Below are 27,797 nucleotides of genomic sequence, written 5' to 3'. Positions count from 1 at the left end.
TAAGTGCCACCTAAAGACAAGACTGAACATCAATAAAATAGGATTAATCCATAACATGATGTGCTTTGATTTTAGTAGTGACCTCAAGGTCAGTAGAAGGTAGCATTTGAAATTCCTGTACAGTTGGGGTTCAAACCGGGACATCTCAGACTTTTGAAGTCATCCAACTCGGAAACTCGGAAACTCGGGCATCTTTCTAGAGCGCTGACTTTCCGACCTGAAGATCACTGACGTCGTGATTTGAACAATTTTTTACGAGTTCCCGGTTGTCTTAAGCTCCAATAATTTGCATACTTTCCCCACGAGGATGCATTGGCGTGCATCATGGATCACGTGGCACGTGTAACGGATGTGAAATGGCTAGCTAGTTAGCGGGTACGCGCTACTAGCATTTCAATCAGTTACGTCACTTGCTCTGAAACCTAGACTGTTACACACGCTCAGTCAGTCACCTGTGGTAGGTGACTATTGCGCCAACCAGAGATACATTTCCCACCGTATTACGTTTACACAGGCATAGATCGAGCTGTCACACTGTCAATTAAAAATGGTCTCCTGACATTAACACCTCGTGAGTTTTGCATTTAAAAATAGCACAGCAATGATTGACAGGATTTTATTCATGCTGCTTACATTTCAGTTTATTTTTAGAGATCGAGATCTTAACATTCTATTGATACTGTCATTTTGAAGAGAAAAAATATATGTTTTTAAACGAATCCTTACTGCACAGTAATCATGAACTGTTTGAGTATACAACAGAGCAGAGAAACAAAGCAAAAAGATTTTAGCTTTCACAATAGAAAAAGTAATTTCATGAAAACCTGTTATGAGTTTCACATACACACTTACCAAAGTTGAGTAGTGATTTTATAGGCCCTAAACATAAATTACTGTAAGATATACTTAGTTTTACCTCAACTGTCATTGGTGGCCTAACAACTGTCAGCGCCAAATCATTTAGGGTTATTTCCTAAGCCTAAAACACCATTGGAATACCTTGCACTTATTTAAAACAAGAAATATCAGAAAGTAAAGAAAAATACTTACCTTCACTTTACCTCAAAACATAGAAAAGACTTAACAGTACATCAAATTAGTTTAGCAAGCTTATTGGTGAACACAATAGATATTTCAAGATGATGGTTTTACAGACCTGAGTTGGTCATTTTTGCCTCACTTATACAATTTCACACACAAGAATGTTCCTGAATCACTGGAAATCAGGGGTTAAGACCAACATCTGTAAAACATCCTTGGTAAAAAAATGAAAGTTCATTCTATGCTATTTTCATTTCTCAAAACCTAACTGACTGGATTAAAATGTATCCTGCCATGATATTGTGCAGTTTGGATTAAAATTGGATGTTGCCTCTTCACAATATTATTCTGTTTCTCAACAACAAAAAAGGACCAGACACCATAAGCCTATTGAACACCTAAAGTTACACACTTGATACAGACAGGGAGCTTAGTGAGCTCTAAAAAGGCAGCATGTAATGAATGGTAAAAAGAGACATGTCACCATTTTCTTTTTTAAGGAAAATATTTGTTGTGTACTGCAAAGCTCTGGTAAAATGAACAGCATAATGAACGGATCTGTCCTGTTTCTTTTCTTTTTTCTCTCTTTTTAAACATCATTCACTGGCATTAAGATTCATTTTTCCCGTTTTACGGGCTGCTTTAAACTTATTTCTGTTTTGAACTTGAGCCAGAATGGGAAGATCCAGAGGACTGGCCACGGCGCCTGAAACGAAACAAAATACCAGAGAGGTGAGTAGGGTGGACAGGCACGACCCTCTAAGGCTTAAATTCAGCACATGCACCTGATATTACAGCATTAAGATAAGGTACTGTAACTGTAGTAAGTCACATCAAAATCTTGACTCGCGTAGTGAAAAGGGTAGTAGATGGCAAGGCTAATATTCAGTACACCATTTGCGGTATTCCACAGAAACCCAAACCTTTCGGACGATCGTGATCTAGAGCGCCTTTTTTTCCTCTCTCCAGATGAGGACCTGGAGCGACTACGCTTCTTTTCCCTCTCTGGCGAGGAGGAGGGCGAGCGAGTCCTCTTCCTGGGAGAAGAGGCCTTTCCAGACCTGGAGCTGGATCTTTTGTAGAGATAAATCAAGCAATCAGTGAGGCAAAAACAATAATGAACCAGGTACAGTGCATATGGAAAGTATTCAGACCCCTTAACTTTATCCACATTTTGTTACGTTACATCCTTATTCTAAAATTGATTAAATAAATTATCAATCTATACTCAATAACCCACAACGACAAGGCGAACAGTTTTTTTTTTATGTTTGCAAATTTATAAAACAGAAATATCCTTATTTACATAAGTATTCAGACTCTTTGCTATGAGACTAAATTGAGCTCAGGTGCATCCTGTTTCCATTGATCATCCTTGAGACTTTTCTACAACTTGACTGGAGTCCACCTGTGGTAAATTCAATTGATTGGACATGATTTGGAAAAGGCACACACACCTGTCTGTATAAGGTCCCAGAGTTGACAGTGCATGTCAAAGCAAAAACCAAACCATGATGTCGAAGAAATTGTCCGTAGAGTTCCGAGACAGGATTGTGTCGAGGCACAGATCTGGGGAAGGGTACCAAAAAAAATTCTGCCGCATTGAAGGGCCCCAAGAACACAGTGGCCTCCATCATTCTTAAAACGGAATAAGTTTTGAACCACCAAGACGGTGAAGCATGGTGGTGGCAGCAGAGACTGGGAGACTAGTCAGGACGGAGGGAAATATGAACAGAGCAAAGTAGAGCTCCCGAGTGGCACAGCGGTCTAAGGCACTGCATATCTCAGTGCTAGAGGCGTCACTTCAGACACAGCCTGGATTCAAACCAGGGTAACACAACCGACCGTGATTCCCATAGGGCGGCGCACAATTGGTCAGTGTAGGCCGTCATTGTAAATAAGAATTTGTTCTTAACTGACTTGCCTAGTTAAAGGTTAAATGTGTATAATTGAAAAATAAAGACATCCTTGATGAAAACCTGCTCCAGAGCAATCAGGATGTGTTGGAAGGTTAACCTTCCAACAGGACAACAAGCCTAAGCACACAGCCAAGACAACGCAGGAATGGCTTCGGGACAAGTCTCAATGTCCTTGAATGGTCCAGCCAGAACCCGGACTTGAAGCCGAACTAACATCTCTGGAGAGACCTGAAAATAGCTGTGCATCGACACTCCCCATCCACCCTGACAGAGCTTGAGAGGATCAGCAGAGAAGAATGGGAGAACCTCCCCAAATACAGGTGTGCCAAGCGTCATACCCAAGAAGAATCTAGGCTGTAATCGCTGCCAAAAGGTGCTTCAACAAAGTACTTAGTAAAGGGTCTGTATACTTATGTAAATGTGATATTTCAGTTTATTTTTTGTACATTTTCTAACAACCTTTGCTGTGTCATTATGGGGTATTGAGTGTAGATTGAGGAAAAAACTATTTAATCCATTTTAGAATAAGGCTGTAGCGTAACAAACTGTGGAAAAAGTTAAGGGGTCTGAATACTTTCCGAATGCACAGCAAGTGAAACAAGCGTACACAGCCTTAAAATGGATATGAAAAAGACCAACGGACATAGAAATAGTTGATTTAACATGACAATAAATTAAGAAACAGGGACAAACTTTCCATAATAATGTGACACGTTCCATAATTAAATTGGGGACATCCAAGGAAGGAACCGTATATGGAGAAACTGCAGGATTTGAGGTCATCAATGCACAGCCTCTTCTACACTTTAAATAGGGCACTATGGTTTCTGGAACATTCTGCCCAGTCACATACACTCTCTCCTAAGGGGAGTGCATGTCACCTCATTCACCTGGAGTTGGACCTGCGAGACCGGCCTCGCTCTTGGGAACTGGAGCGAGATCTGGAACTGGATGAGCTTCTAGATTGGGATCTGAAAAACAGAAAACAAGAAATGTAACAATATTTTCTAACGAGTGAAAAACAAGGGGCATGCACATGGATGAAAACAAAGAAGTTACATCTATCATACATTGTGTAACAGTCCGTCAATGGCAAAAGAGATCAATGTTGCACACCTTAATGTGAACATAAACCTGATCACTGGCTACTTTGGACCAATGTGACAAATCAACTTAAAAACATCTAAAACTGACAATACAAGGGATTCAACTTTTTTTTAAGTATCTGATTCAAGCTAACATAAAAAGGTCAATCAACAATAAACCAAGTATTAAACTGGCAAGCATTAACCATGAAAAGATGCACACTTGTGAATATGCCCAGTCCCCCCCCCCCCCCCCGCGCCTTTTGATGTCATACGCCATCTTACATTGTTGTGTCCACTCTTAAGTCAAGGCAGTAACCTTCACTTTGTAACCAATTGACAGCAATACAGAAATCAATAACATATCTGAAAACATTAGTTGAAACAAGACAAAAAACAGATACTTAATAAAAAATATAAACGCAACATGTAGTGTTGGTCCCATGTTTCATGAGCTGAAAAATATTCCAGAAATGTTCCATACACACAAAAAGTTTAAAATTTTCTTACACTTTTATTTTTTTAACATCCCTGTTAGTGAGCATTTCTCCTTTGTCAAGATAGTCCATCCACCTGACAGGTGTGGCATATCAAGACTGAATAAAACAGCATGATCTTACACAGGTGCACCTTGTGCTGGGGACATTAAAAGGTTACTAAAATGTGCAGTTGTGTCACAACATGCCACAGAAGTTGAGGGAGCGTGCAATTGGCATGCTGACCGCAGGAATTTCCACCAGAGCTGTTGCCAAATAATTTGTTAATTTCTCTACCATTTTAGAGAATTTGGCAGTACGTTCAACCGGCCTCAACCGCAGACCACGTATAACCAGGCCAGCCCAGGACCTCCACTTCCGGCTTCACCTGCGGGATTGTCTGAGACAAGTCAGCCGACGGCTGAAGAAAGAGTTTGCATAACGAAGAATTTCTGCACAAACTGTCAGAAACCAACTCAGAGAAGTTCATCTTGTCATCCTCACCAGGGTCTTGACCCGACTGCAGTTCGGCGTCGTAACCAACTTCAGTGGGCAAATGCTCATTCGATGGCTATGCATTTGAGAAGTGTATTCTTCTCGGATGAATCCCAGTTTCAACTGTACCGGGCAGATGGCAAACAGTGTGTGTGGTGTAGGTTGAGCAGTTTGCCGATTTCAACGTCGTTAACAGAATGCCCCATGGTGGCGGTGGGGTCATGTATGGGCAGACATAAGATATGGACAACAAACAATTGCATTTTATCAATGGCAATTTGAATGCACAGAGATACCGTGACGAGATCATGAAGCCCATTGTCGTGCCATTCATCCGCCGCCATCACCCCATGTTTCAGCATGATAACACACAGCCCCATGACGCAAGGATCTGTATACAACTCCTGGAAACATACCAGTTCTTCCATGGCCTGCATACTCACTAGACATGTGGCCCATTGAGCATGTTTGGCATGTTCAGCATGTTCTGGATCAACAGCGTGTTCCAGTTCCCACCAATATCCAGCAACTTCGCACAGCCATTGAAGAGAAGTGAGACAACATTCCACAGGCCACAATCAACAGCCTGATCAACTCTATGCGAAGGAGATGTATCGCGCTGCATGAGGCAAATGGTGGTCACACTAGATGCCGAATGGTTTTCTGATCAACGCCCAACCTATTCTTTTTTTTATTTTTTTTAATATAAATTAAAGGTGTCTGTATTCCCAGTCATGTGAAATCCATAGATTTGGGACTAATGAATTTATTTAAATCGACATTTCCTTATATGAACTGTAACTCAGTGAAATCTTAGAAATTGTTGCGTTTAGATTTTTGTTCAGTGTACAAATAAACACAGGTACCCTTTTTCACATTACGATTAGGTGATAAACCCACACACATACTGAATCACTTAAGACAAAACAGGAGAAAAAAAAGTAGCACAAAAGTACATAATTCATGAGGATCAATAGGTTATAAGGAATATTGAGCTGATACTGACATTTTGCCTGGAGTTACCCTTGACCTGTACCCTTTTACCTGGACCTGGACCGAGAGCTGGAGGAGCCCGAGGAGGATTGGGAAGACCCCGGGGTGCTATCCTTTATTGCAACTGGCTTGTCCTTCTCCCCCTCATCACCACTGGCATCCAGATCGTACTTTGACAAATCCGCATCATCATCGTCGTCGTCATCATCGTCCTGGGGACCCAGAAATTACGGTTTCAAAATATAGCGGTGTGGTGCTAATTAGGTACAAATTATATTTTTAACTTTAAGGTTATGGACACTTCCATCCCTGTTCGTAACTGAGGTCCTCTCTGAAAGTGACCAATAAAAAGCAATTTTTCCTTCAACGCTGCAAAATATTTTACTGCAATATGGCCTATTAACAACTCGTGTGGCGAGCTTTCTGATGCAATGTGGGTTCTCCACATTGTGCTACATACTGATATTGGACAAGAACGTTAAGCTATGGAAAAGAGCCATATTGTCCCCAAACCTGTTCCGTTAATGCGGAGCACAGGTTGCATTTTATTTCCCAATCTCAGGGACCTTGTCCTCACATCTAGTTTGTATTTTGAAAGGTCTCCTTCCTCTTCGTCGTCATCCTCCTCCTCCTCCTCTTCTGGTTTTACTGGTTCCGCCTTCTTTTCACTCTCCTTCGAGGAAGACCTGCTACCAGGTTTCCCACGGTACTTTTTTTTTTTTCTCCCAAACTGGCAGATATTGAAATCCAAAAGTATTAGTGTAAATGGAATGGCAACATACATTGTTGTCTAAAATATACCAAATCATAAACCAGTATGACTTGACAGTTATAAGCCCATAGTGTGGTTTCTTAAGAGATTCACCTCGTCGTATTCTCCATCAGATTCCTCTCGGTCAATGTACTCCACATTCTCCCTCTCATTGAACCCTCCACCATATCCTGATAACAGGAAAGGGCAATGGAATTAAGAATTAACTAGGAATATCCAATGAGGCAATGCATTTCAAAACACGACAAAAAAAGTCTAGGGCAGTGTTGTGTTATGTACCTGTTCTCTCCTCGAGCTTGGCATATTTAGGTGTGTTACACATGTTGCACTCAGACCTCCTGGCCCAGTTCACATTGCCGCAGCTATATATTAAAAAGGCATACCATAATGTGCTTATCAGACACAGTCAAAGCATAACCTGTGTCAAGATCCACCATGCACGAGTCAAAGTTTAATGAAGAGCTAGCTAGTCACTTACGTTTTACACTGCCAATCGTTTGCACTAAAGAGGCCCCGACTCTTCTCAGCCAGGGTCTTGCCAATCTCTGTCCCTCCTGCTTTCATCATCTTTGCCTCCGTTGTCTTTTCTGTTTTGGATAGATAGGGATTCACATTGGTGTGACAATCCTTTGACTCCGAAGTCAGTGAAACAAATCCTGGTCATGTTATTCCTTGATACCGCCTAACACATGAATTGTCAGTGGTTACTTTTCTGATGGACTCAGACTTCTTTACAGACTGACTGACATCAAGAGAACCAGAGTTTACAACTGTAAGTCTCATCAAACTGAATCTCTATTCCTCCAACCAAACGATTGTAAATTTGTGGAGCGATTAATCTTGACAAGTGTAAAGAGTCATGACAGGGTAGTAAGTGTAGTACTGGGTCATAGAGACATATAACTTACCACTGCCACATCTATTACAGCTTGTTCTTCTTGCAAAGTTCACATTTCCACACCTAGAGGAAAATAACAATGTGTCAAAATGAGCATATGTCCAATCAAAAACAACTCTTTTGAACAATGGGTAAAATGTTCCTGCGTTTTTGGACACCCTACATAAAGCACAATCCAACAATTATTTTACTGTACAGAGACAGCTCATCATTAGGACAGTGAAGCCATTTATTTTTTATTTTGGATCGATACTTCTGCATTTTGAAACACAGAATGTCAATCAAAAAACTCCTTGAGGCCATGGCCATAGTAATGCTGGGGTTTACTGGGTCTGAAGCCTGGGAGAACTCACTTATAAATGTCCTTGTTTTTGAAAGAAGCACATTTTTTTGTTCATTAAAATATAATCAAATTGATTAGAAAGTGTAGATATTGTTAATGACTATTGTAGCTGGAAACGGCAAATTTTTTATGCAACATCTACAAAGGCGTACAGAGGCCCATTATCAGCAACAATCACTCCTGTGTTCCAATGGCACGTTGTGTTAGCCTTTTCAAATGAAAGCCTTGGATTAGCTATTTGATCATACCAAACCCCTGCCTAGAAGCCAGCATCCCGGAGTCGCCTCTTCAGTGTTGACGTTGAGACTGGTGTTTTGCGGGTACTATTTAATGAAGCTGCCAGTTGAGGACTTGTGAGGCATCCGTTTCTCCAACTAGACACCGGTGCTCCTCCCATTCTTTCTATTCTGGTTAGAGCCAGTTTGCGCTGTTATGTTAAGGTAGTAGTACACAGCGTTGTACGAGATCTTCAGTTTCTCGCATGGAATAGCCTTCATTTCTCAGAACAAGAATAGAGTGACGAGTTTCAGAAGAAAGGTCTTCGTTTCTGGCAATTTTGAGCCTGTAATCAAACCCACAGACGCTGATGATCCAGATACTCAACTAGTCTACAGAAGGCCAGTTTTATTGCTTCTTTAATTAGCTTTAGTTCAGCTGTGCTAACATAATTGCAAAATAATTTTCTAATGATCAAATAGCCTTTTAAAATGATAAACTTGGATTAGCTAACAACGTGCCATTAGAACACAGGAGTGATGGTTGCTGATAATGGGCCTCAGTACGCCTATGTAGATATTCCATTTTTTATTTTTTTTTTTATCAGTAGTTTCCAGCTACAATAGTTGTTTACAACATCTACACTGTATTTCTTATCAATTTGATGCTATTTTAATGGACCAAAAACAAGGACATTTCTAAGTGACCCCAAACTTTTGAACAGTAGTGTGCACACAAACACACCGCAGTACCAGTCAAATTTGGACACCTCATTCAAGGGGTTTTATTTTTACTACATTGTATAATAACAGTGAAGACATCAAGACTCTGAAATTACACATATGGAATCATGTAGTAAACCCCCACAAAAAAAGGGTTCAACAAATCTAGATAGTTGTTAAATTTGAGTCTTCAAAGTAGCCAACCTTTGCCTTGATAAAAACATTGCACACTCTTGGAATTATCTCAACCAGCTTCATGAGGTTGTCACCTGTAAGGTCAGTATAGGTGCATCAAAGCTGGGACCGAGAGACTGAAAAACAGCTTCAAGCTCAAGGCCATCAGAATTAAATACACATCACTAGCACATTACAGGCTGATGCCCTATATACAGTTGAAGTCAGAAGTTAACATACACTGAGGTTGTAGTCATTAAAACTCATTTTTCAACCACTCCACAAATTTCTTGTTAACAAACTATAGTTTTGGCAAGTCGGTTAGGACATCTACTTTGTGCTCGACACAAGTACTTTTTCCAACAATTGTTTACAGACAGATTATTTCACTGTATCACAATTCCAGTGGGTCAGAAGTTAACATACACTATGTTGACTGTGCGTTTAAACAGCTTGGAAAATTCCAGAAAATGATGTCATGGCTTTAGAAGCTTCTGATAGGTTAATTGACATAATTTGATTCAATTGGAGGTGTACCTGTGGATGTATTTCAAGGCCTACCTTCAAACTCAGTGCCTTGACATCATGGGAAAAGCAAAAGAAAATCAGCCAAGACCAAAGAAAAACATTTGTAGACCTCCATAAGTCTGGTTCATCCTTGGGAGCAATTTCCAAACGCCTGAAGTACCACGTTTATCTGTACAAACAATAGTATGCAAGTATAAACACCATGGGACCACGCAGCCGTGATACTGCTCAGGAAGGAGACGCGTTCTGTCTCCTAGAGATGAACGTTCTTTGGTGCGAAAAGTGCAAATGAATCCCAGAACACCAGCAAAGGACCTTGTGAAGATGCTGGAGGAAACAGATACAAAAGTATCTATATCGACAGTAAAGGGCTTTGTGATGGCCACTCCAATACCTTAACTTTGTTGTCCTTAAGCCATTTTGCCTCAACTTTGGAAGTATGCTTGGGGTCATTGTCCATTTGGAAGACCCATTTGCGACCAAGCTTTAACTTTGACATGAAGGTCAGTCAATTCGGAAATTTTCAAGAACTTTAAAAAGTTTTAGCACAGTCGTAAAAACCATCCAGCGCTATGATGAAACTGTCTCTCATGAGGACCGCTATAGGAAAGACCTATAGTTAACTATGCTGCAGAGGACAAGTTCCTTTTAGTTACCAGCTTCAGGAATTGCAGCCCAAATAAATTCTTCAGGGTTCAAGTAACAGACATCTCAACATCAACTGTTCAGAAGACTGCGTGAATCAGGCCTTCATGGTTGAATTGCTGTAAAGAAACCACTGCTGAAGGACACCAATAAAGACACCTTGATGACACCTTTGCACACTCTTGGCATTCTCTCAACCAGAATTCGCACAGCCGACCTCAACACCAATAAGAGACTTGCTTGGGCCAAGAAACACGAGCAATGGAAATCTGTCCTTTGGTCTGATGAGTCCAAATTTGAGATTTTTGGTTCCAACCTCTGTGTCTGTGATGCAGAGTAGATGAACGGTTGATCTCCGCATGTGCGGTTCCCACCGTGAAGCATGGAGGAGGAAGTGTGATGATGCTTTGCTGGTGACACTGTCAGTGATTTATTTTGATTAAAAAGGTACACTTAACCAGCATGGCTACCACAGCATTTTGCAGAGATACACCATCCCATCAGCTTTGCGCTTAGTGGGACTATCATTTATCTTTCAACAGGACAATGACCGAAAACACACTTCCAGGCTGTGTAAGGGCTATTTGACCAATAAGCAGCGTGATGTTGTGCTGCATCACCTGACCTGGCCTCCACAATCACCTGACCTCAACCCAATTGAGACGAGTTGGACTGCAGAGCGGCGTAAAAGCAGGCAAAAAGTGCTCAGCATGTGGGAACTTCTTCAGGAGTGTTGGAAAAGCATTCCTCATGAAGTTGGTTGAGAGAATGTCAAGAGTGTGCAAAGGTGTCAAAGCAAAGGGTAGCTACTTTGAAGAATCTTAAAATGTATTTTGATGTAAAATGTATTCACACTTTTTTGGTTACTACATGATTCCATGTGTTATTCCACAGTTGTGATGTCTTCACTATTATTCCACAAAGTAGAAAATAGTAAAATAAAATAAAGGAAAACCCTTGAATGAGTAGGTGTAAACTTGACTGGTACTGTGTACACAATGCATTCGGAAAGTATTCAGACCCCTTGAGTATTTTCTTTAATCTTGTTACATTACAGCCTTATTCTAAAATATATATTTTTTTAATGAAATAACTTCTTTACATGAGTATTCAGACTCTTTGCTATGAGACTCGAAATTGAGCTAGGTGCATCCTGTTTCCATTGATCCTCCTTGAGATGTTTCTACAATTTGACTGGAGTCCACCTGTGGTAAATGTAATTGATTGGACATGATTTGGAAAGGCACACACCTGTTTATATAAAAAGGTCCCACAGTTGACCGTGAATGTCTGAGCAAAAACCAAGCCACGAGGTTGAAGGAATTGTCCGTAAAGCTCCGAGACAGGATTGTGTCAAGGCACTGATCTGGGGAAGGGTACACAAAATCTGCAGCATTGAAGGTCTCCAAAAACATATTGGCCTCCATCATTCTTAAATGGAAGAAGTTTTGAACCACCAAGACTCTTCCTAGAGCTGGCCGCCCGGCCAAACTGAGCAATCTGGGGAGGTCACTGACAGGACTCCAGAGTTCCTCTGTGGAGATGGGAGAACCTTCCAGAAGGACAACCATCTCTGCAGAAATCCACCAGTCAGGCCTTTATGGTAGAGTGGCAAGACGGAAGCCACTCCTCAGTAGAAGGCACATGACATGAGTATGCAAAAAGGCACCTAAAGACTCTCAGACCATGAGAAACAAGATTCTCTGGTCTGATGAAACCTAGTTTGAATTCTTTGGCCTGAATGCCAAGAGTCAAGTCGAAGAAACCTGGCACCATCCCTACGGTGGAGCATGGTGGTGGTAGCATCATGCTGTCTGGAATTTTTTCAGCAGCAGGGACTGGGAGACAAGTCATGATTGAGGGAAAGATGAACAGAGCAAAGTACAGAGAGATCCTTGATCCTCAGGACCCTCGGAGAAGCTTCACCTTCTAACAGGACAATGACCCTAAGCACACAGCTAATACAACGCAAGAGTGGCTTCGGGACAAGTCTGAATGTCCTTGAGTGGCCCAGCCAGAGCCCAGACTTGAATGCGACCTAACATCTCTGGAGAGACCTGAAAATAGCTGTGCAGCGACGCTCCCCAACCACACTGACAGAGCTTGAGAGGATCAGCAGAGAAGAATGGGAGAAACTCCCCAAATACAGGTCTGGCAAGCTTACAGTGTCATACCCAAGAAGACTCGAGGCTGTAGTTGCTGCCAAAGGTGCTTCAACAAAGTACTGAGTAAAAGGGTCTGAATACTAATGTAAATATGATATTTCAGTTAATTTTATACAACTGCAAAAATGTGTCATTATGGGTTAGTGTGTAGATTGAGGAAAAAAAATCTATTGAATCCATTTTAGAATAAGGCAGTAACGTAACAAAATGTGACCGACCGCCTTGAGTCTTATGTAGCAAAATTTGAAAGCGTTATCTTTTTTAAAACATTGGATGAAAGCAGATATATGTATGTGTGAATAGACCCTTTTACACACACACACACACACACACACACACACACAGTTGAGGAACAACGGGAAAGTAATTCTGCATTGAAAGTTTATAAACTTGTAACCTCACTTTTGAGAAAACTGCCTTTGAATGTTTTGGTAATACTATTGGAGACCCCTTTTGTCTACACTCATTCAGCATTGTTCACACCGTCTTAAGCTTTAGCCCCACCCATCTCTTTAAGGGTTGATCCAAACATTCTGTCAAGCACCCAAGCTAACGTTGGCTAGCTTGCTAGATACTTCCAGACACATGAAAACAGCTCACTGACCATTTTACTCACCCTAGCAGAGCTGGTTAGGCTATTTTTATGTTATCCAGAGCGTTGGTGACGGCAACTGTGCTGCAGGCAACAATTGACACTTTTTTGCCAACGTTTACTGACACTGGCCATATTCAATGGGTGTTGAGTGTTCGTAAATTATTAAAAAGCCACGTTAGACAGGATTACCTACATATACTGACCAGCTCAAATATACAGAAGCGTGCCATATGGCAGACCAATCCGACCTCATCTCTCGGCATGTCCAACCCACCCATTATCTCAGACAATTATAGCTAGCGGGAAGGTTGCTGGCTTTTTCTTTGGCTTAACCAACTATGCTCGTAATTTAACAATTGTATTCGTATTTACAGATGGCATACACTTTTGTTATTATGGCACATGAAAGTTCACATGTTCTAGAAGGCATTTCTGCCAAAAAACACATTTTGGGTTCAAACTGCTCTCCTGTGAAGTAGTGACCCTCGACATAATCCTAGTTTCCTGAAAAGAGACAAATGTGAAGGGGTCTGAATACTTTCCGAATGCACTGTGTGATATATACACAAACATATTTGCATGTACAGTGGGGAGAACAAGTATTTGATACACTGCCGATTTTGCAGGTTTTCCTACTTACAAAGCATGTAGATGTCTGTAATTTTTATCATAGGTACACTTCAACTGTGAGAGACGGAATCTAAAACAAAAATCCAGAAAATCACATTGTATGATTTTTAAATAATTAATTTGCATTTTATTGCATGACATAAGTATTTGATCACCTACCAACCAGTAAGAATTCCGGCTCTCACAGACCTGTTAGTTTTTCTTTAAGAAGCCCTCCTGTTCTCCACTCATTACCTGTATTAACTGCACCTGTTTGAACTCGTTACCTGTATAAAAGACACCTGTCCACACACTCAATCAAACAGATTCCAACCTCTCCACAATGGCCAAGACCAGAGAGCTGTGTAAGGACATCAGGGATAAAATTGTAGACCTGCACAAGGCTGGGATGGGCTACAGGACAATAGGCAAGCAGCTTGGTGAGAAGGAAACAACTGTTGGCGCAATTATTAGAAAATGGAAGAAGTTCAAGATGACGGTCAATCACCCTCGGTCTGGGGCTCCATGCAAGATTTCACCTCGTGGGTCATCAATGATCATGAGGAAGGTGAGGGATCAGCCCAGAACTACACGGCAGGACCTGGTCAATGACCTGAAGAGAGCTGGGACCACAGTCTCAAAGAAAACCATTAGTAACACACTACGCCGTCATGGATTAAAATCCTGCAGCGCACGCAAGGTCCCCCTGCTTAAGCCAGTGCATGTCCAGGCCTGTCTGAAGTTTGCCAATGACCATCTGGATGATCCAGAGGAGGAATGGGAGAAGGTCATGTGGTCTGATGAGACAAAAATAGAGCTTTTTGGCCTAACTCCACTCGCCGTGTTTGGAGGAAGAAGAAGTATGAGTACAACCCCAAGAACACCATCCCAACCGTGAAGCATGGAGGTGGAAACATCATTCTTTGGGGATGCTTTTCTGCAAAGGGGACAGGACGACTGCACCGTATTGAGGGGAGGATGGATGGGGCCATGTATCGCGAGATCTTGGCCAACAACCTCCTTCCCTCAGTAAGAGCATTGAAGATGGGTCGTGGCTGGGTCTTCCAGCATGACAACGACACGAAGCACACAGCCATGGCAACTAAGGAGTGGCTCCGTAAGAAGCATCTCAAGGTCCTGGAGTGGCCTAGCCAGTCTCCAGACCTGAACCCAATAGAAAATCTTTGGAGGGAGCTGAAAGTCCGTATTGCCCAGCGACAGCCCCGAAACCTGAAGGATCTGGAGAAGATCTGTAGGGAGGAGTGGGCCAAAATCCCTGCTGCAGTGTGTGCAAACCTAGTCAAGAACTACAGGAAACGTATGATCTCTGTAATTGCAAACAAAGGTTTCTGTACCAAATATTAAGTTCTGCTTTTCTGATGTATCAAATACTTATGTCATGCAATAAAATGCAAATTAATTACTTAAAAATCATGTGGACAGGTGTCTTTTATACAGGTAACGAGTTCAAACAGGTGCAGTTAATACAGGTAATGAGTGGAGAACAGGAGGGCTTCTTAAAGAAAAACTAACAGGTCTGTGAGAGCCGGAATTCTTACTGGTTGGTAGGTGATCAAATACTTATGTCATGCAATAAAATGCAAATTAATTATTTAAAAATCATACAATGTGATTTTCTGGATTTTTGTTTTAGATTCCGTCTCTCATAGTTGAAGTGTACCTATGATAAAAATTACAGACCTCTACATGCTTTGTAAGTAGGAAAACCTGCAAAATCGGCAGTGTATCAAATACTTGTTCTCCCCACTGTATATCTATAAATATCTATATACACACACATATATATACATACATACATAGCAACCGCCAACCACAGGAGGATTCAGGAGCCTGCTCTCAAAGAGTGTAGACAGCCTGCTGCCGCTCTGCTAATCGTCAGATGAGGAGATGAGGTAGGGGGCCCGCACGTGGGTAAGTGGGGGGCCCTGCCTTGATTGGATAACTGATTAATAAAAATAATCCATTGAATAATAAATAAATGTGACTGGTTATGTGTGAGTTGAGCCCAAGCCCTATGCCCAAAAAACAAAAACACTTATTTTTACACAGGAACTTAAACTTATTATCAAAAAGCGGTTTTTGGCAGAAATGCCTTCTCAAAAGTGAAATTTCATATGCCTTAATAACAAACTTGTATGCCATCTGTGAATACGAATACAATTGTTAAATTACGAGCCTAGTTGTTTTAGCCACAGAAAAAGACAGCAACGTTCCCACTAGCCATGATTGGCTGAGATAATGAGTGGGCTGGACATGCCGAGAGATGAGTTTGGATTGGTCTGCCATATAGCACGCCTCTATTTGAGCTGGTCAGTATGTCTAGGTAATCCTGTCTAATGCGGCATTTAAAAAAAAGAATAATTGCGTAGTAAAACTGCATAAGTGTTGCTCTCCACTTTCTCGAGGACCAAGTTTTGAAACCAGTGGAATTCGATTATGATAGGCGTTTTCTCCATCTCCGGATTACATCTTGAAACTAAGGGCAACCATGGAATCCGACAGGAGATGCGTCCATCCATGATGTATACGGGTAAGAGTCTACATGCAGATATTACACGTTTCTAACTGACAGAAAGTGGTTTAATTTCAAGTGTACAGTTAGCTGGCTAACGTTAGCTGGCTGTCTCACTAGCTAACGTTACATGTATGATCTTATTATTCGTATCTCAGAGCCATTTGCTTGGCTAGTTATAGCCTAATGTTAGCTAGCTAACATTGAACCTGGTTGGTTAGCGACCTGCAGATTCATGCAGGGTAGTAACGTCATGAGTTGGGATTATGGTTCATTGTTTAACTAGCTAACAAAAGACTCCACTATGCATGTAACCATTTCGGGTGCGTTCATAAACTCAGTTTGGCCATCTACGCCTATTTCTGAGCTCTCTCACCTGAGTGTGCCAGAACGCAGAATAACTGTGTAATTTACTAACACTCAACACCCGTTGAATATGTCAGGTGTCAGTAAATGTTGGCAAAAAAACTTAAATTTTTGCCAGCAGCAGTTAGTCACCAACACTATGGATAACACGAAAACAGCCAAACGAGTTCTATTAGGGCGAGTAAAATGGTCAGTTTGTATGAGGGCTAAAGCTTAAGAGGTTTTGAACAATGCTGAATGGGTGTACACAATGAAGAGCTCTTCAGTAGGTACCCAAAACATTCAAAGGCCATTTTTTTCAGAAGTGAGGTTACAAGTTTATCAACTTTCAAAGCAGAATTTTTTTCTCCCATTGTTACTCAATTGTATGTGATATACAATTTTGTAGCTCTGTCTCTCTGCTCCAATGTAAACACACAATTTCGAATTTTGCTACATAAGACCGAATCAAGGCGGTCGGTCAAATGTTGGTACCCTGATTTGTTAATAGAAAATTGTGTGTTGGGAAAGAGTTAAGCCCCGGGGCCTATGAATTCTTATTTAAATACGAATTGGTTAGCTAGCTAGCTTGCACCACTTGAATTAGTGATATTGAAAAGGTTATCGTACAGTGTGGCCCACTTAGTAGAGAATGTCCCTTGCAACGCCAAGGTTGTGGGTTCGATTCTCACGGGGAACCAGTATGAAAATGTATGCACTCACTACTGTAAGTCACTGGATAAAAGCGTCTGCTAAATGACTAAAGTATAACTGTAAATTGTGTCGAGAGGACAAATACATGACCAAAAATAGCGAGCCACCATCTAACGTTAAACCCCCACTTATCATTGGCTAAAATTAAACCAGTTTTGACATAACTAACTAGCCAACACTAGGATGTGTGCTAGCAAGCCATCCCTCTTTCATTGAACATCGGGGTTAGTTGCCCAACAAGCTGCACCACACATCAAGGGGAGTTAGACTCGCAAACGATTTTATATGCACTGGCTGCACACACGTAACGTTAGTTGGCTAACTAGTGAGTTATGGTTAACAATACAGCAAACGAGATACGTTAGCAAATATAATTGTTGCTAGCTATAACTACCGTTAGTAATTTTAGATATGTTTTAGTATCAAGGTAGCTAAAATAGCAAAAATAGTATTGGGCCTTGTCCTTTGTAACGTTAGCTAGCTAATTCACGTTTCGCTAACATGTGGTGAAAGCTAGACACAGCAAGCCTAACATTTTATTTGAATGCTTCTCCAACAACATGTCTGTTCAAAATGTAGCTTGTTCGTTATCTTACTTCTTATCAGGGCAAATCCAGTCTCCGTCGCTCACGCGAAAACTCTTCCCAGGAATTTTTGTATCCATGGCTAATCGCTAGCTGGCCTCACGACGCCTGAAAGAAAGAACCTTCTTCTTCTTCTATGCTATCGTGGCGGTCCACAAACAAACCTTTAAAGTGCATGCCGCCACCTACTGTGCTGGAATGTTATATCAATCATGATCTGCCAAATTCTGTACTACCATTAAAATAAAATGCTAAACCAAATAAAGGCGTCAGCGCTACCATGTGCCTTTTAATGCAGCGCTTTATGACAGTTGAAAGGTCATGTCAATATCATGTAAACAAAACCGATTGACCATTTAGCAGGATGGATTTCTGGTGAGTTTTATTGCAGATGGCTTGCCGTTCATTTTATTATATATTTTGAAATGCGCGAGTAACAGTCTTGTGGCCGTGATTACCCGTTGTCTGAACATTATGACAACTTATTACTGTGATGGAGTTGGCTAGTTATGACGTTGTGTGTGGTACTGTAGATCTGGACATAATTGTGTCAAGTTCTGTACCTGATCACATCCATGATCATGATTAGTTTATAATTGCACAACAATATTCACCTGAATGACCCCTGATTTCCTAGTAACCACAGAACAATCATGAGCTGTTAGTCTGTTAGAATGGATGGCCGGCCGACTGCCTGATTGGTTATATGGGTAGCTGTTTACTCCCAGAGGGTTTGGAAGATGCTCCTTTTCAGTCTGAAGTGCATTTTGAAGTCATCAATCGAATAGGTACACTTTTTTTCGCCATAGTCTGGAATCCGTGTGCGTGTACATTTCGGATTGGGTGTTAACATGTTAATATTCATGTCAGTGTTGGCATTGTCATACTCTTTAAAAAACCATGAGACTACTGTAGCAAGATAGTTACTGTATCTGTCTAGAATAGCCTGCTATGTTAATAGTTAAGTAAGTTCCGTTATACTACTCTAGCTATTGCCATTCCAGCTGACAATCAGCTGATTGCACTTGCTAACGTTAGCTAGCTGGCTAGTTAGTTAGCTTGATGTTACTGTAGCTAAACAAGGTTAGTGACAGACGGTCACGCCAAATGCAAGTTGCAAGGCCAATGTGTTGATCTTACATTGGTTGACAGCGACAGTGATGAAGACAGTCTAAAAAATAGATGAAACTACATTGTTTATTACCCAAAAGAGAGCAGTCACGCGTTCTCTGTTTTCAGCAATCTTTATTTGGGAACCTTTCATCGTTCGTAAATCCGTCCTTATCAAGCTCTAGATGCTCGAACCAGAGCGCTCGCATTTCTGAGCAGAGCGTCCAGAGTGAATTTACGAAGGCGCCCAATATCATGCTGAAACACTCCACCCTTAGGATTGGATTGTTCAGCAACCACTTCAACAGTAACATCTGTTACCCCCAATATTTATTTTGCCATCTCCACAATAACCTTCAACCTGGCATTTCTGCTTTCCACAACCCGAGTCATATTGATAACCTTACCAATAAAAGCTATGAAGTCAACTTTATTAATTATCAAAGTGTCCTTTAACACCACACTTTCACGAGCACAAGATTTCTTAACAGTTATTGAAACCATGCCAGGACCATCAGAAGCACCAGCCCCAACAGTAGGTCCACTTACTACAGATACATCCATGTAAGCTATATCAGTCCGCACTGTTGTTCCACGGCCTCTGCATATGATGCATCATGACTGATCAAATCAAATGTATTAGTCACGTGCGCTGAATACAACAGATGTAGACCTTACAGTGAAATGTTTACTTACGAGCCCCTAACCAACAGTGCAGTTTTAAAAAAGATGGATAAGAATAAGAGATAAAAGTAACAAGTAATTAATGTGACTCAGCAAATAGTTGTGGTGCTCTCTCAACGCACGCACGCACACACACACACACACACACACACACAACCTGAAAGACAGTTGATTTGAAAACCAATAGAACATGATGGAAATAGGCTCCTGGTTTGAATGGCATATGGAATTTTGGCTAGGTTACTTTGAAGCTAGGTAAAACATGCCTTGATTTAAATTACACTGAACAAAAATATCAATGCAAAATGTAAAGTGTTGGTTTTATGTTTCATGAGATGAAATAAAAGATCCCAGAGATTTTCCATAAGGACAAAAAGCAAATTTCTTAAATATGTTGTGTAGAGATTTGTTTACATCCCTGTTAGTGAGCATTTCTCTGTTGTAAGATAATTCATCCACCTGTCAGGTGTGGCATATCAAGAAGCTGATTAAACAGCATGATCATTACACAGGTGCACCTTGTGCTGGGGGCAATAAAAGGCCACTCTAAAATGTGCAGTTTTGTCACACAACACAATTCCACAGATGTCTCAAGTTTTGAAGGAGTGTGCAATTGACATGCTGACTGCAGGAATGTCCACCAGAGCCAGTTAATTGAATGTTAATTTCTCTACCATACGGCGCCTCCAACGTCGTTTTGGAGAATTTGGCAGTACGTCCAACCAGCCTCCCAACCGCAGATCACCACGCCAGCCCAGGAAATCCACATCCAGCTTCTTCACCTGCGGAATCGTCAGAGACATCCACCCTGACAGCTGATGAAACTGAGGAGTATTTCTGTCTGTAATAAAGCCCTTTTCTGGGGGAAAAAACGAATTCCATGACTGCATGCCTGCCCAATCATGTGAAATCTATAGATTAGGGCCCAATTAATTTATTTTAATTGACTGATTTCCTTATATGAACTGTAACTCATTGAAATTGTTGCATGTGGCGTTTTATATTTTTGTTCAGTATATTTAACAGTCTTATGGCTTGGGGGTAGAAGCTGTTCAGGGTCCTGTTGGTTCCATACTTGGTACATTGCTACCACTTGCTGTGCGGTAGCAGAGAGAACAGTCTATGACTTGGGTGGCTGGAGTCTTTGACAATTGTTAGGGCCTTCCTCTGACACCGCCTGACACCGCCTATAGACGTCCTGGATGACAGGGAGCTCGGCTCCAGTGATGTAATGGGCCGTACGCACTACTTTCGGTAGCACCTTGTGGTCGGATTCCAAGCAGTTGCCATACCAAGCAGTGATGCATCCAGTCAAGATGCTCTCAAAGGTGCAGCTGTATAACTTGTTGAGGATCTGAGGGGCTATGCCAAATCCTTTCAGCCTCCTGAAGGGGGAAGAGGCATTGTCGTGCATTATTCACAACTGTGTTGATGTGTGTTCATCATGTTAATTCCTTAGTGATGTGGACACTGACGAACTTGAAACTCTCAACCCGCTCCACTACAGATGTGGATGGGAGCGTGCTCGGCCCTCCGTTTCCTGTACTCCACGATCAGCTCCTTTCTTGCTGACGTTGAGGGAAACGTTGTTGCCCTGGCACCACACTGCAAGGCCACTGACCTCCCTATAGGCGGTCTCCTCGTCGGTGATCAGGCCTACTACCGTCGTCAGCAAACTTAATGATGGTGTTGTAGTTGAACACGGCCACAGAGTCGTGGGTGAAAGGGAGGGGACTAAGCATGCATCTCTGAGGGGCCCCCGTGTTGAGGGTCAGTGTGGCTGATGTGCCTACCCTCACCACCTGGGGGTGGCCCGTCAGGAAGTGCAGGATCCAGTTGCAGAGGGAGGTGTCAGTCCCAGGGTCCTGAGCTTGGTGATGAGCTTGGAGGGTGACATTTGGACACATTTTTGTGTGACGACCGACGAGGCCTGGCCTAGGGTGACAAAGTATTGTGTGAAGGTTATTTCACTAGGCTTAGGAGCCAGTTTTATTTTCCTTCGTTTATCTTGTCTTCTTCCACCTCCTCTCCTGTCCTGGGCTAGGCAGAGAGAGAGCTACTCTATGCGGGCCGGCACCAGTGTCTCACAGGGCCATGGCACTGGCTGACCTGCTCTCACTTGGGGCCAAAGCCAGCCTGCATTTACATAACAATGGCTAAATATGAACCTTTACACCTCACAAAGTGACTGTTTTGATTATGCAGATTCTGCTCTTCACAAGTCCTCCCTGTCACCTCTAGCTATGGAAACACAATTTCCCTAGTATAACATAAGGGTGTATACACTGGTGTTATAGTCAAATAGCAGCATATATGATGTGAACATGAATGAAACTGCAGCATGAGTAGGGCCCAGAGTTTTCCTGGTGTGGTCATGTAGTCATGTAAAACCTGTGCACTTGAGCATGACTGGGCCAAGTTCAGTAGCCAAACGATGTTGAGCGTTGTAGATAGAAATGGCTGAAATAAACCTGACGTGATTCCTTATTCTAAATGTCAGAGAGGCATGTTCGTTCTACATAGCATGCTGAATGCACGCCAGGTGTTTGCAGCATGTCAACATGAACATAAACCCTACTTTCTGTGAGCACGTCCACTAACCTGAAGACTAACGCAAACAACCATTTGGTGTGTGCTGCGTGCTGCTTAATATATAGTGCGTAACACACACGCACATTTGCTACCTAGTCTAATGCACAGGAAGAGCTCACTAGTGTTGAGAGCTCCCACAGGGTGCAGACAAAGCCTGTGCCTCACTAATGGCTGCATTAAGCTTGGTTGTTTACCTCTATCTATCTAGGCCTCTCTCTTCTCTAATCACTCTCTTTATTAATCTTGTTTATTCACCACCAGCCTTCCTCTCCAATCGGCTGCTTAGATCGACATCAGGTGATGAGTCTTGTTTTTTTCCCTATCCATAAGCCTAGGCTCCAAAATGTGAACCCTTGTATTTGGTCTAAACCCATGGGGTTCGCCATAATGAAGGGTTATTTAAAAACGATAGATCAGGGGCCCAGCCAAGTCTGCCTTAGTTGTTAATTTGATTTCCAGCCTACTTGTTTAGGTGGGCTTGCTAGCTTTATAAAAGGAACTTTTAAGTGAAGAGAATGCCAAGATTAACATGGTTGGTTTGGTTACCTGTCTCAATCAGGGGGCCAAGGTTCCGTTTTGGAAGCACGCTTTCCACTGTGCCCAGAGGGCACTTTCAGTATGATATATAGGACGGCCACCCTCTGCTTTTAACCACTGGTCGGCATGGTGTCTTTTGTCCCCAAGACTGCCCATAGGTTACTTCAGTGTTACTCCAGTGCTGTCCAGTAGATGTTCAATTTTCTTTTTAGATTGTTTGGTAACACTTTACATTAAGTTTCCCCTATTACTATGTAACTACACAGTAATAACTGTAGTAACAGGCATTACTGTAATTACATGGTAATAGGGTTTAGTAGTATCAGTTATTACACATTTGGAATAAGGACGGAAATTATACATCAATTTTCTGAAGTTTATTCCACATGTGTAATTACTCATGTTATTACATTTTGTTGTTCCACTATAACTTAATTATGTTTGAAAGTCACCTGTGAATTACCACATTAATAACGGGAAGCAAGATGTGACCTTGTTACATGTAACTGCATGGTACCACTACCGTCAAATCCACAGGTAATCCCAGGGTTGATACCATCTCAATCTAATTATGTAAATAGGCTAGGATCTGGTAACAACAATTGTAACAAGGCACACCTTGCTATTAACTACAGGTTGTTTTCAGTAGTTTATTTACATGTTATAACCCGGCCCAAAGAGTGTATATTGAATCAAATGTTATGGAACTACAATGTTCTGTATAATTTTAACATGGAAATAGTTTTTCGATCATTCAGCCTACAGTAGCAGCCAGTGTGTGGTGTTCAATGTAGGCCTACATTCCATGATACTTTTGAAAAAAAACATACAGGGCTTGACATTAACCTCCTTCAGACAAGGAGGTGGCTGAAAATGTTGTTGCGTTGTTTGATGCAAAAAAACATTATACAAAATAAAATGCATTATTATTCACATACCATTTATTGCAGAGAATCAGACAATTATGCTACCCTCTGCCTATTGTCTTCTTAGCTTATTCAAGCCTGTCTCAAAAAACACTGCCCCTTTAAGACAACAAAAACTCTTTACCTGACTCGCTATTCAAAGATGCCTAGAAATGTACACATTTTGTGCTCTTGTAGGAAGCAATCACTCCCCTATTGCTGACTACACATGATCTTTAACTGGGCTAATAACTCACTAACTAGCAAAGGATATGAACAAAATGTGCACGTGGCTACATGCAGCTCTCGCTTTGATCTCAAAACAAACGCATCTACTTACGATCGCTCATGCTGTAAATACAGTCCAGTTCAAAGTAAATGGCACAAATGCAATAGAATCCTACTTCGATGCGTTCTGCCTACAACAAAGTTCGTTTTGTTTCGGTATGTTGCATTGAAAGTGGCTAATATTGTGTTCACAATTGCCACAGTAGAAGGAAACGTTGATTGTGTTAACAGGAAAAACTCTACACATTCTGAGTCAAGATCACTTTTTTACATAAAAAAATGCAAGCCTATGCAACATTAACCAATTAAAAACAGTACTGTAGCAATGAGGTTTGTGTAGTAAGCTAAAGGCCCAATATATTATCACTGCGTATTGGCTTTGCTTGAAATGCCCTGCCAATGCATTGTTGTTCGGGCCATTTCAAAAAATTATATTTCAACATTTGTGAGGCACAGCTGAATGAGCATACATTTAAATAATTCACTTTTTATTTTATTTTTCTGGGCTGATGGTGCCTGCATCTGATGGTCAGTCTCAGCGGAGGGAGGAGGCAGCAGACTGGGGGTCCGCCTCTCAACATCCCTACTCTCTCCCTTTCCGCCACTGACATTGACCAAAAAAGGACACCGTTTTCCAGTTGATTTTGGAAACTTGAGTCGCACCGCATTATTTCTGCCTCATCCACAAATTCATGTTGTTACTCCTATGGAGAAAGTGAAATATTCCTCTAAATTAAAAAAGATCCAAGCCGCTGTCACGACTTCCGCCGAAGTTGGTCCCTCTCCTTGTTCGGGCGGCGTTCGAAGTCTCCGACCTTCTAGCCATCGCTGATCCTCTTTTCATTTTTCTTTGGTTTTGTCTTGTCTTGTAACACACCTGGTTCCAAATCCATTCATTACATGTTGTGTATTTAACCCTCTGTTCCCCCTCATTGTCCTTGTCGGTGATTGTTTGTAAGCTGTGTGCAAGATATGTTCTGGTGTGCGACGGGTTTTGTACCCACTTGTATTATTTTGTTTTTCTGAGTTTTTGAGCATTTATTAAGCTGCTCCGTTTTATACCAAGTTCGATCTCCTGCGCCTGACTTCCCTGCCACCAGCACGCACCCTTACAGCCGCTAATAATAACAACAAAGCAAGCTTATAAGATACACTTTCCTACTCATTCATTACTGCAGCACTGCTTGTTGTAGCGTTGAGTGGAAATAGTAATAATGCAAGAATTTTAGGGCTTATAAAAGTGTTGAATACAAAGTGTTGACAGTGCTGAGTAAGAACTTAAATATGCTCTTTGCTGTATTCGTTGACAGTCTCTCTCTAGTCATGGTTTTAAAAATGGGAAAATATCACAGTACCAATTTTGCTGTAGCTTTCTTCAATGCTTGCTACATTACTGCAGACACCGTAATCTGAGCCATCCGATTGGCCAGAGGTGTAATTGATTTGCTCTCTGGGCCCACCTGGAAGGCAGACGTTGTACATTCAGACAAATTAAATGGTTCAAAATGGCAACAGTTTGCCTACCCGGCGCGCAAGGCAGCTGAATTGGATGCACCTACTGTCAACTGCCCGAGACTAAAAAATAGGAACACAAGGCATAATTCGTTGGGTTTTTTACAGAAATGTTTGGTGATCGACTAGTAATGCCGACTGGTTGGCATTAAAAACCTCAGTCTAAGCGGTTGTGGGTTCTTCTAAGCTAACATATGGAATTGTTTTAAGCTGGTCATACCATGGATGTAACGGCTGTTGGTGGAAGAAGGAGTGGACCAAAATGTATTTTAACTCAGAACACTAAAACAAAATAACAAACATAGACCAACAGGAAACAGTTCTGTCTGGTGCAGAGACAGAAAACAACTACCCACAAACACAGGTGGGAAAAGGCTACCTAAGTATGGTTATCAATCAGAGACAACGATAGACAGCTGCCTCTGAATGGGAACCATACCATGCCAAACACATAGAAATACAAAACAAGGACAACATAGAACAACAGACATAGAATGCCCACCCAAACTCACGCCCTAACCAACCACAATAGAGACATAAAAAGGATCTCTAAGGTCAGGGCGTGATAATGGATCATTTAGCTATTTGATTTAGAATTTTAAGAACCCTTTAGGTATATATATAAAAAATTAAAACATTATTTGATAAAATATAGAATTTGGCCTTTACTACTATCGTCCATAGAAACGCATTGAGTAATATTTTCATAAATGGCAAATAAGACAGTAAAAAAATGAATCACAAGGAATAAGGTTTTTAAGTGTCTGTCATATATCTAGGAGATATAAGCAAGCTCAGGACACATATTTAACCCCTGATTTTTGTTAGCACAAAACTACCTCCATACAGTACTTCCATTCATCTGTGTGGGTTACCTTCAGACGAGTCCCATGACACTTGTGGGGGTCGTAGAGCCAAACGGAGGACACAACTGTATAGGCCAAACCATTCAGATGCTAAGACGTTCTCGTGAGAAGACCGATTTTCGGGACGTCTGATGGTCTGACAAACACTGCTGTACCTCGACCACCTTCCACCGCAGATGCGAAGGCCGACATAGGCGGATGCTTAAATGTACAACTTTTGATGTGGATTTTTTTATTATGTAACTTAGATTGACACACAGGTGTATCAATAGACTCCCACGGATTTAAATAGCTTGCTCCTGAGTAGGTACATTATAGTTACAAGAAGTGATGCACCGATATGACATTTCTGGCCGATACCGATATCCAATATTTTCCTTGCCAAAACACCGATACCGATAACCGATATCGACATTTTTTGTGGCCTTTTAACATTCTAGTACAGTTAAATAGTTAAAACACACACACAGACGCAGCGGTCTTAGGCACTGCATCTCAGGGCAAGAGGCGTCACTACAGTCCCTGGTTCGAATCCAGGCTGTATCACATCCGGCCGTGATTGGGAGTCTCATAGAGCGGCACACAATTGGCCCAGCGTCGTCCGGACTGTCATTGTAAATAAGAATTTGTTCTTAACTGACTTGCCTAGTTAAATAAAGGTTACACACAAACACACACACACCACATTGACCAAAAAGTTATTTTGTTGGCATTTATGTATATCCCCATTACCAGCAAAACATCATCCAAACCTATTTCTTTCACTTACTTGCTGTGCTGTTTCATTGTTCATTTGTTCAGTCATTTCATTCTCAACCAGGATTTCTATGGAACGCCGTTTGGGTCTTTGAGTGTCAACAAAGATACACGTCAAATAACACTATTTGAAGGGTCAAATAACACAACATAATCTGTTTCAGTAGCTATAGTTAGTGTCATCTAAAATAACCCTAAAATAACCCATTTATAAGACAGTTCTTATACTGGTCAGAACCATCTATGTGACGCTAGCCACAATAAGGATTAGCCACAAAAGTGGACTTTGTGGTTAGCCTTCAAAATAAAAGTATGGCATAGTTCTACTATTTGTATTCATTTGCATCACTGTCAATGACATACTTTTATTTTGAAGGCAAACTGCAAATTCCACTATTGTGCCTAATCTTTATTGTGGCTAGCTTCACAACACATAACCAGGTCCGGTCGAGCCTCACTAGCCAGAGGAAGCTAGCTAGCTGCTTATAGCGTTAGCTTTGGGCAACAGGGTTACGTAGCTGGCTAGCTATTTATTTTCATGAACTGATGTTCAATTTCAATAGGCGAACAACAAGTGGCAACCTAGCTAATAATTACTCACAGAATATGAATAATTGCTAAGAAAAATGAAAATAACCAACGTTTCTACTGGTCATTGTTTTCAGGCTGGTTGTATTGGTACTAGCTAGGTACCA

At 41.4% G+C, this 27,797-nt stretch overlaps 1 protein-coding gene across 3 annotated transcripts; it reads right to left on the bottom strand.

Moving 5' to 3' along the window:
- Positions 1–600: 600 nt before the first annotated feature.
- zranb2 (zinc finger, RAN-binding domain containing 2) lies at positions 601–18,184 on the bottom strand. Of its 3 annotated transcripts, none has more exons than XM_071406773.1 (11): positions 17,865–18,029; positions 15,494–15,626; positions 7,690–7,742; positions 7,260–7,368; positions 7,061–7,143; positions 6,875–6,951; positions 6,587–6,739; positions 6,061–6,221; positions 3,851–3,931; positions 1,965–2,114; positions 601–1,747 (listed from the first exon to the last, which is right to left on the bottom strand). In XM_071406773.1, coding segments are annotated over exons 2-11 (927 nt in total). In that variant the 5' UTR covers positions 15,496–15,626; positions 17,865–18,029; the 3' UTR covers positions 601–1,689. The 3 variants fall into 3 exon arrangements, with proteins under 3 accessions (XP_071262874.1, XP_071262873.1, XP_071262872.1); XM_071406772.1 differs by having other exon boundaries at positions 15,494–15,639; positions 17,865–17,993; XM_071406771.1 differs by lacking the exon at positions 15,494–15,626 and having other exon boundaries at positions 17,865–18,184.
- Between the last annotated feature and the right edge of the window lie 9,613 nt (positions 18,185–27,797).

Source organism: Salvelinus alpinus, chromosome 6, assembly GCF_045679555.1.
Source record: "Salvelinus alpinus chromosome 6, SLU_Salpinus.1, whole genome shotgun sequence".
Taxonomy (NCBI): Eukaryota; Metazoa; Chordata; class Actinopteri; order Salmoniformes; family Salmonidae; genus Salvelinus; species Salvelinus alpinus.
The sequence above is the reverse complement of the archived record's forward strand: the minus strand, read 5'-3'. Positions and strand labels throughout refer to the sequence as shown.

Coding starts and splice junctions, on each gene's coding strand:
- zranb2 (XM_071406771.1), bottom strand. CDS start 17,932: ATGGATACAAAAATTCCTGGGAAGAGTTTTCGCGTGAGCGACGGAGAC. Junction 7,369..7,689: donor CTGTAATAGATGTGGCAGTG/GTAAGTTATATG, acceptor TATCCAAAACAG/AAAAGACAACGGAGGCAAAG. Junction 3,932..6,060: donor AGCTCTCGGTCCAGGTCCAG/GTAAAAGGGTAC, acceptor TCTGTTTTTCAG/ATCCCAATCTAGAAGCTCAT.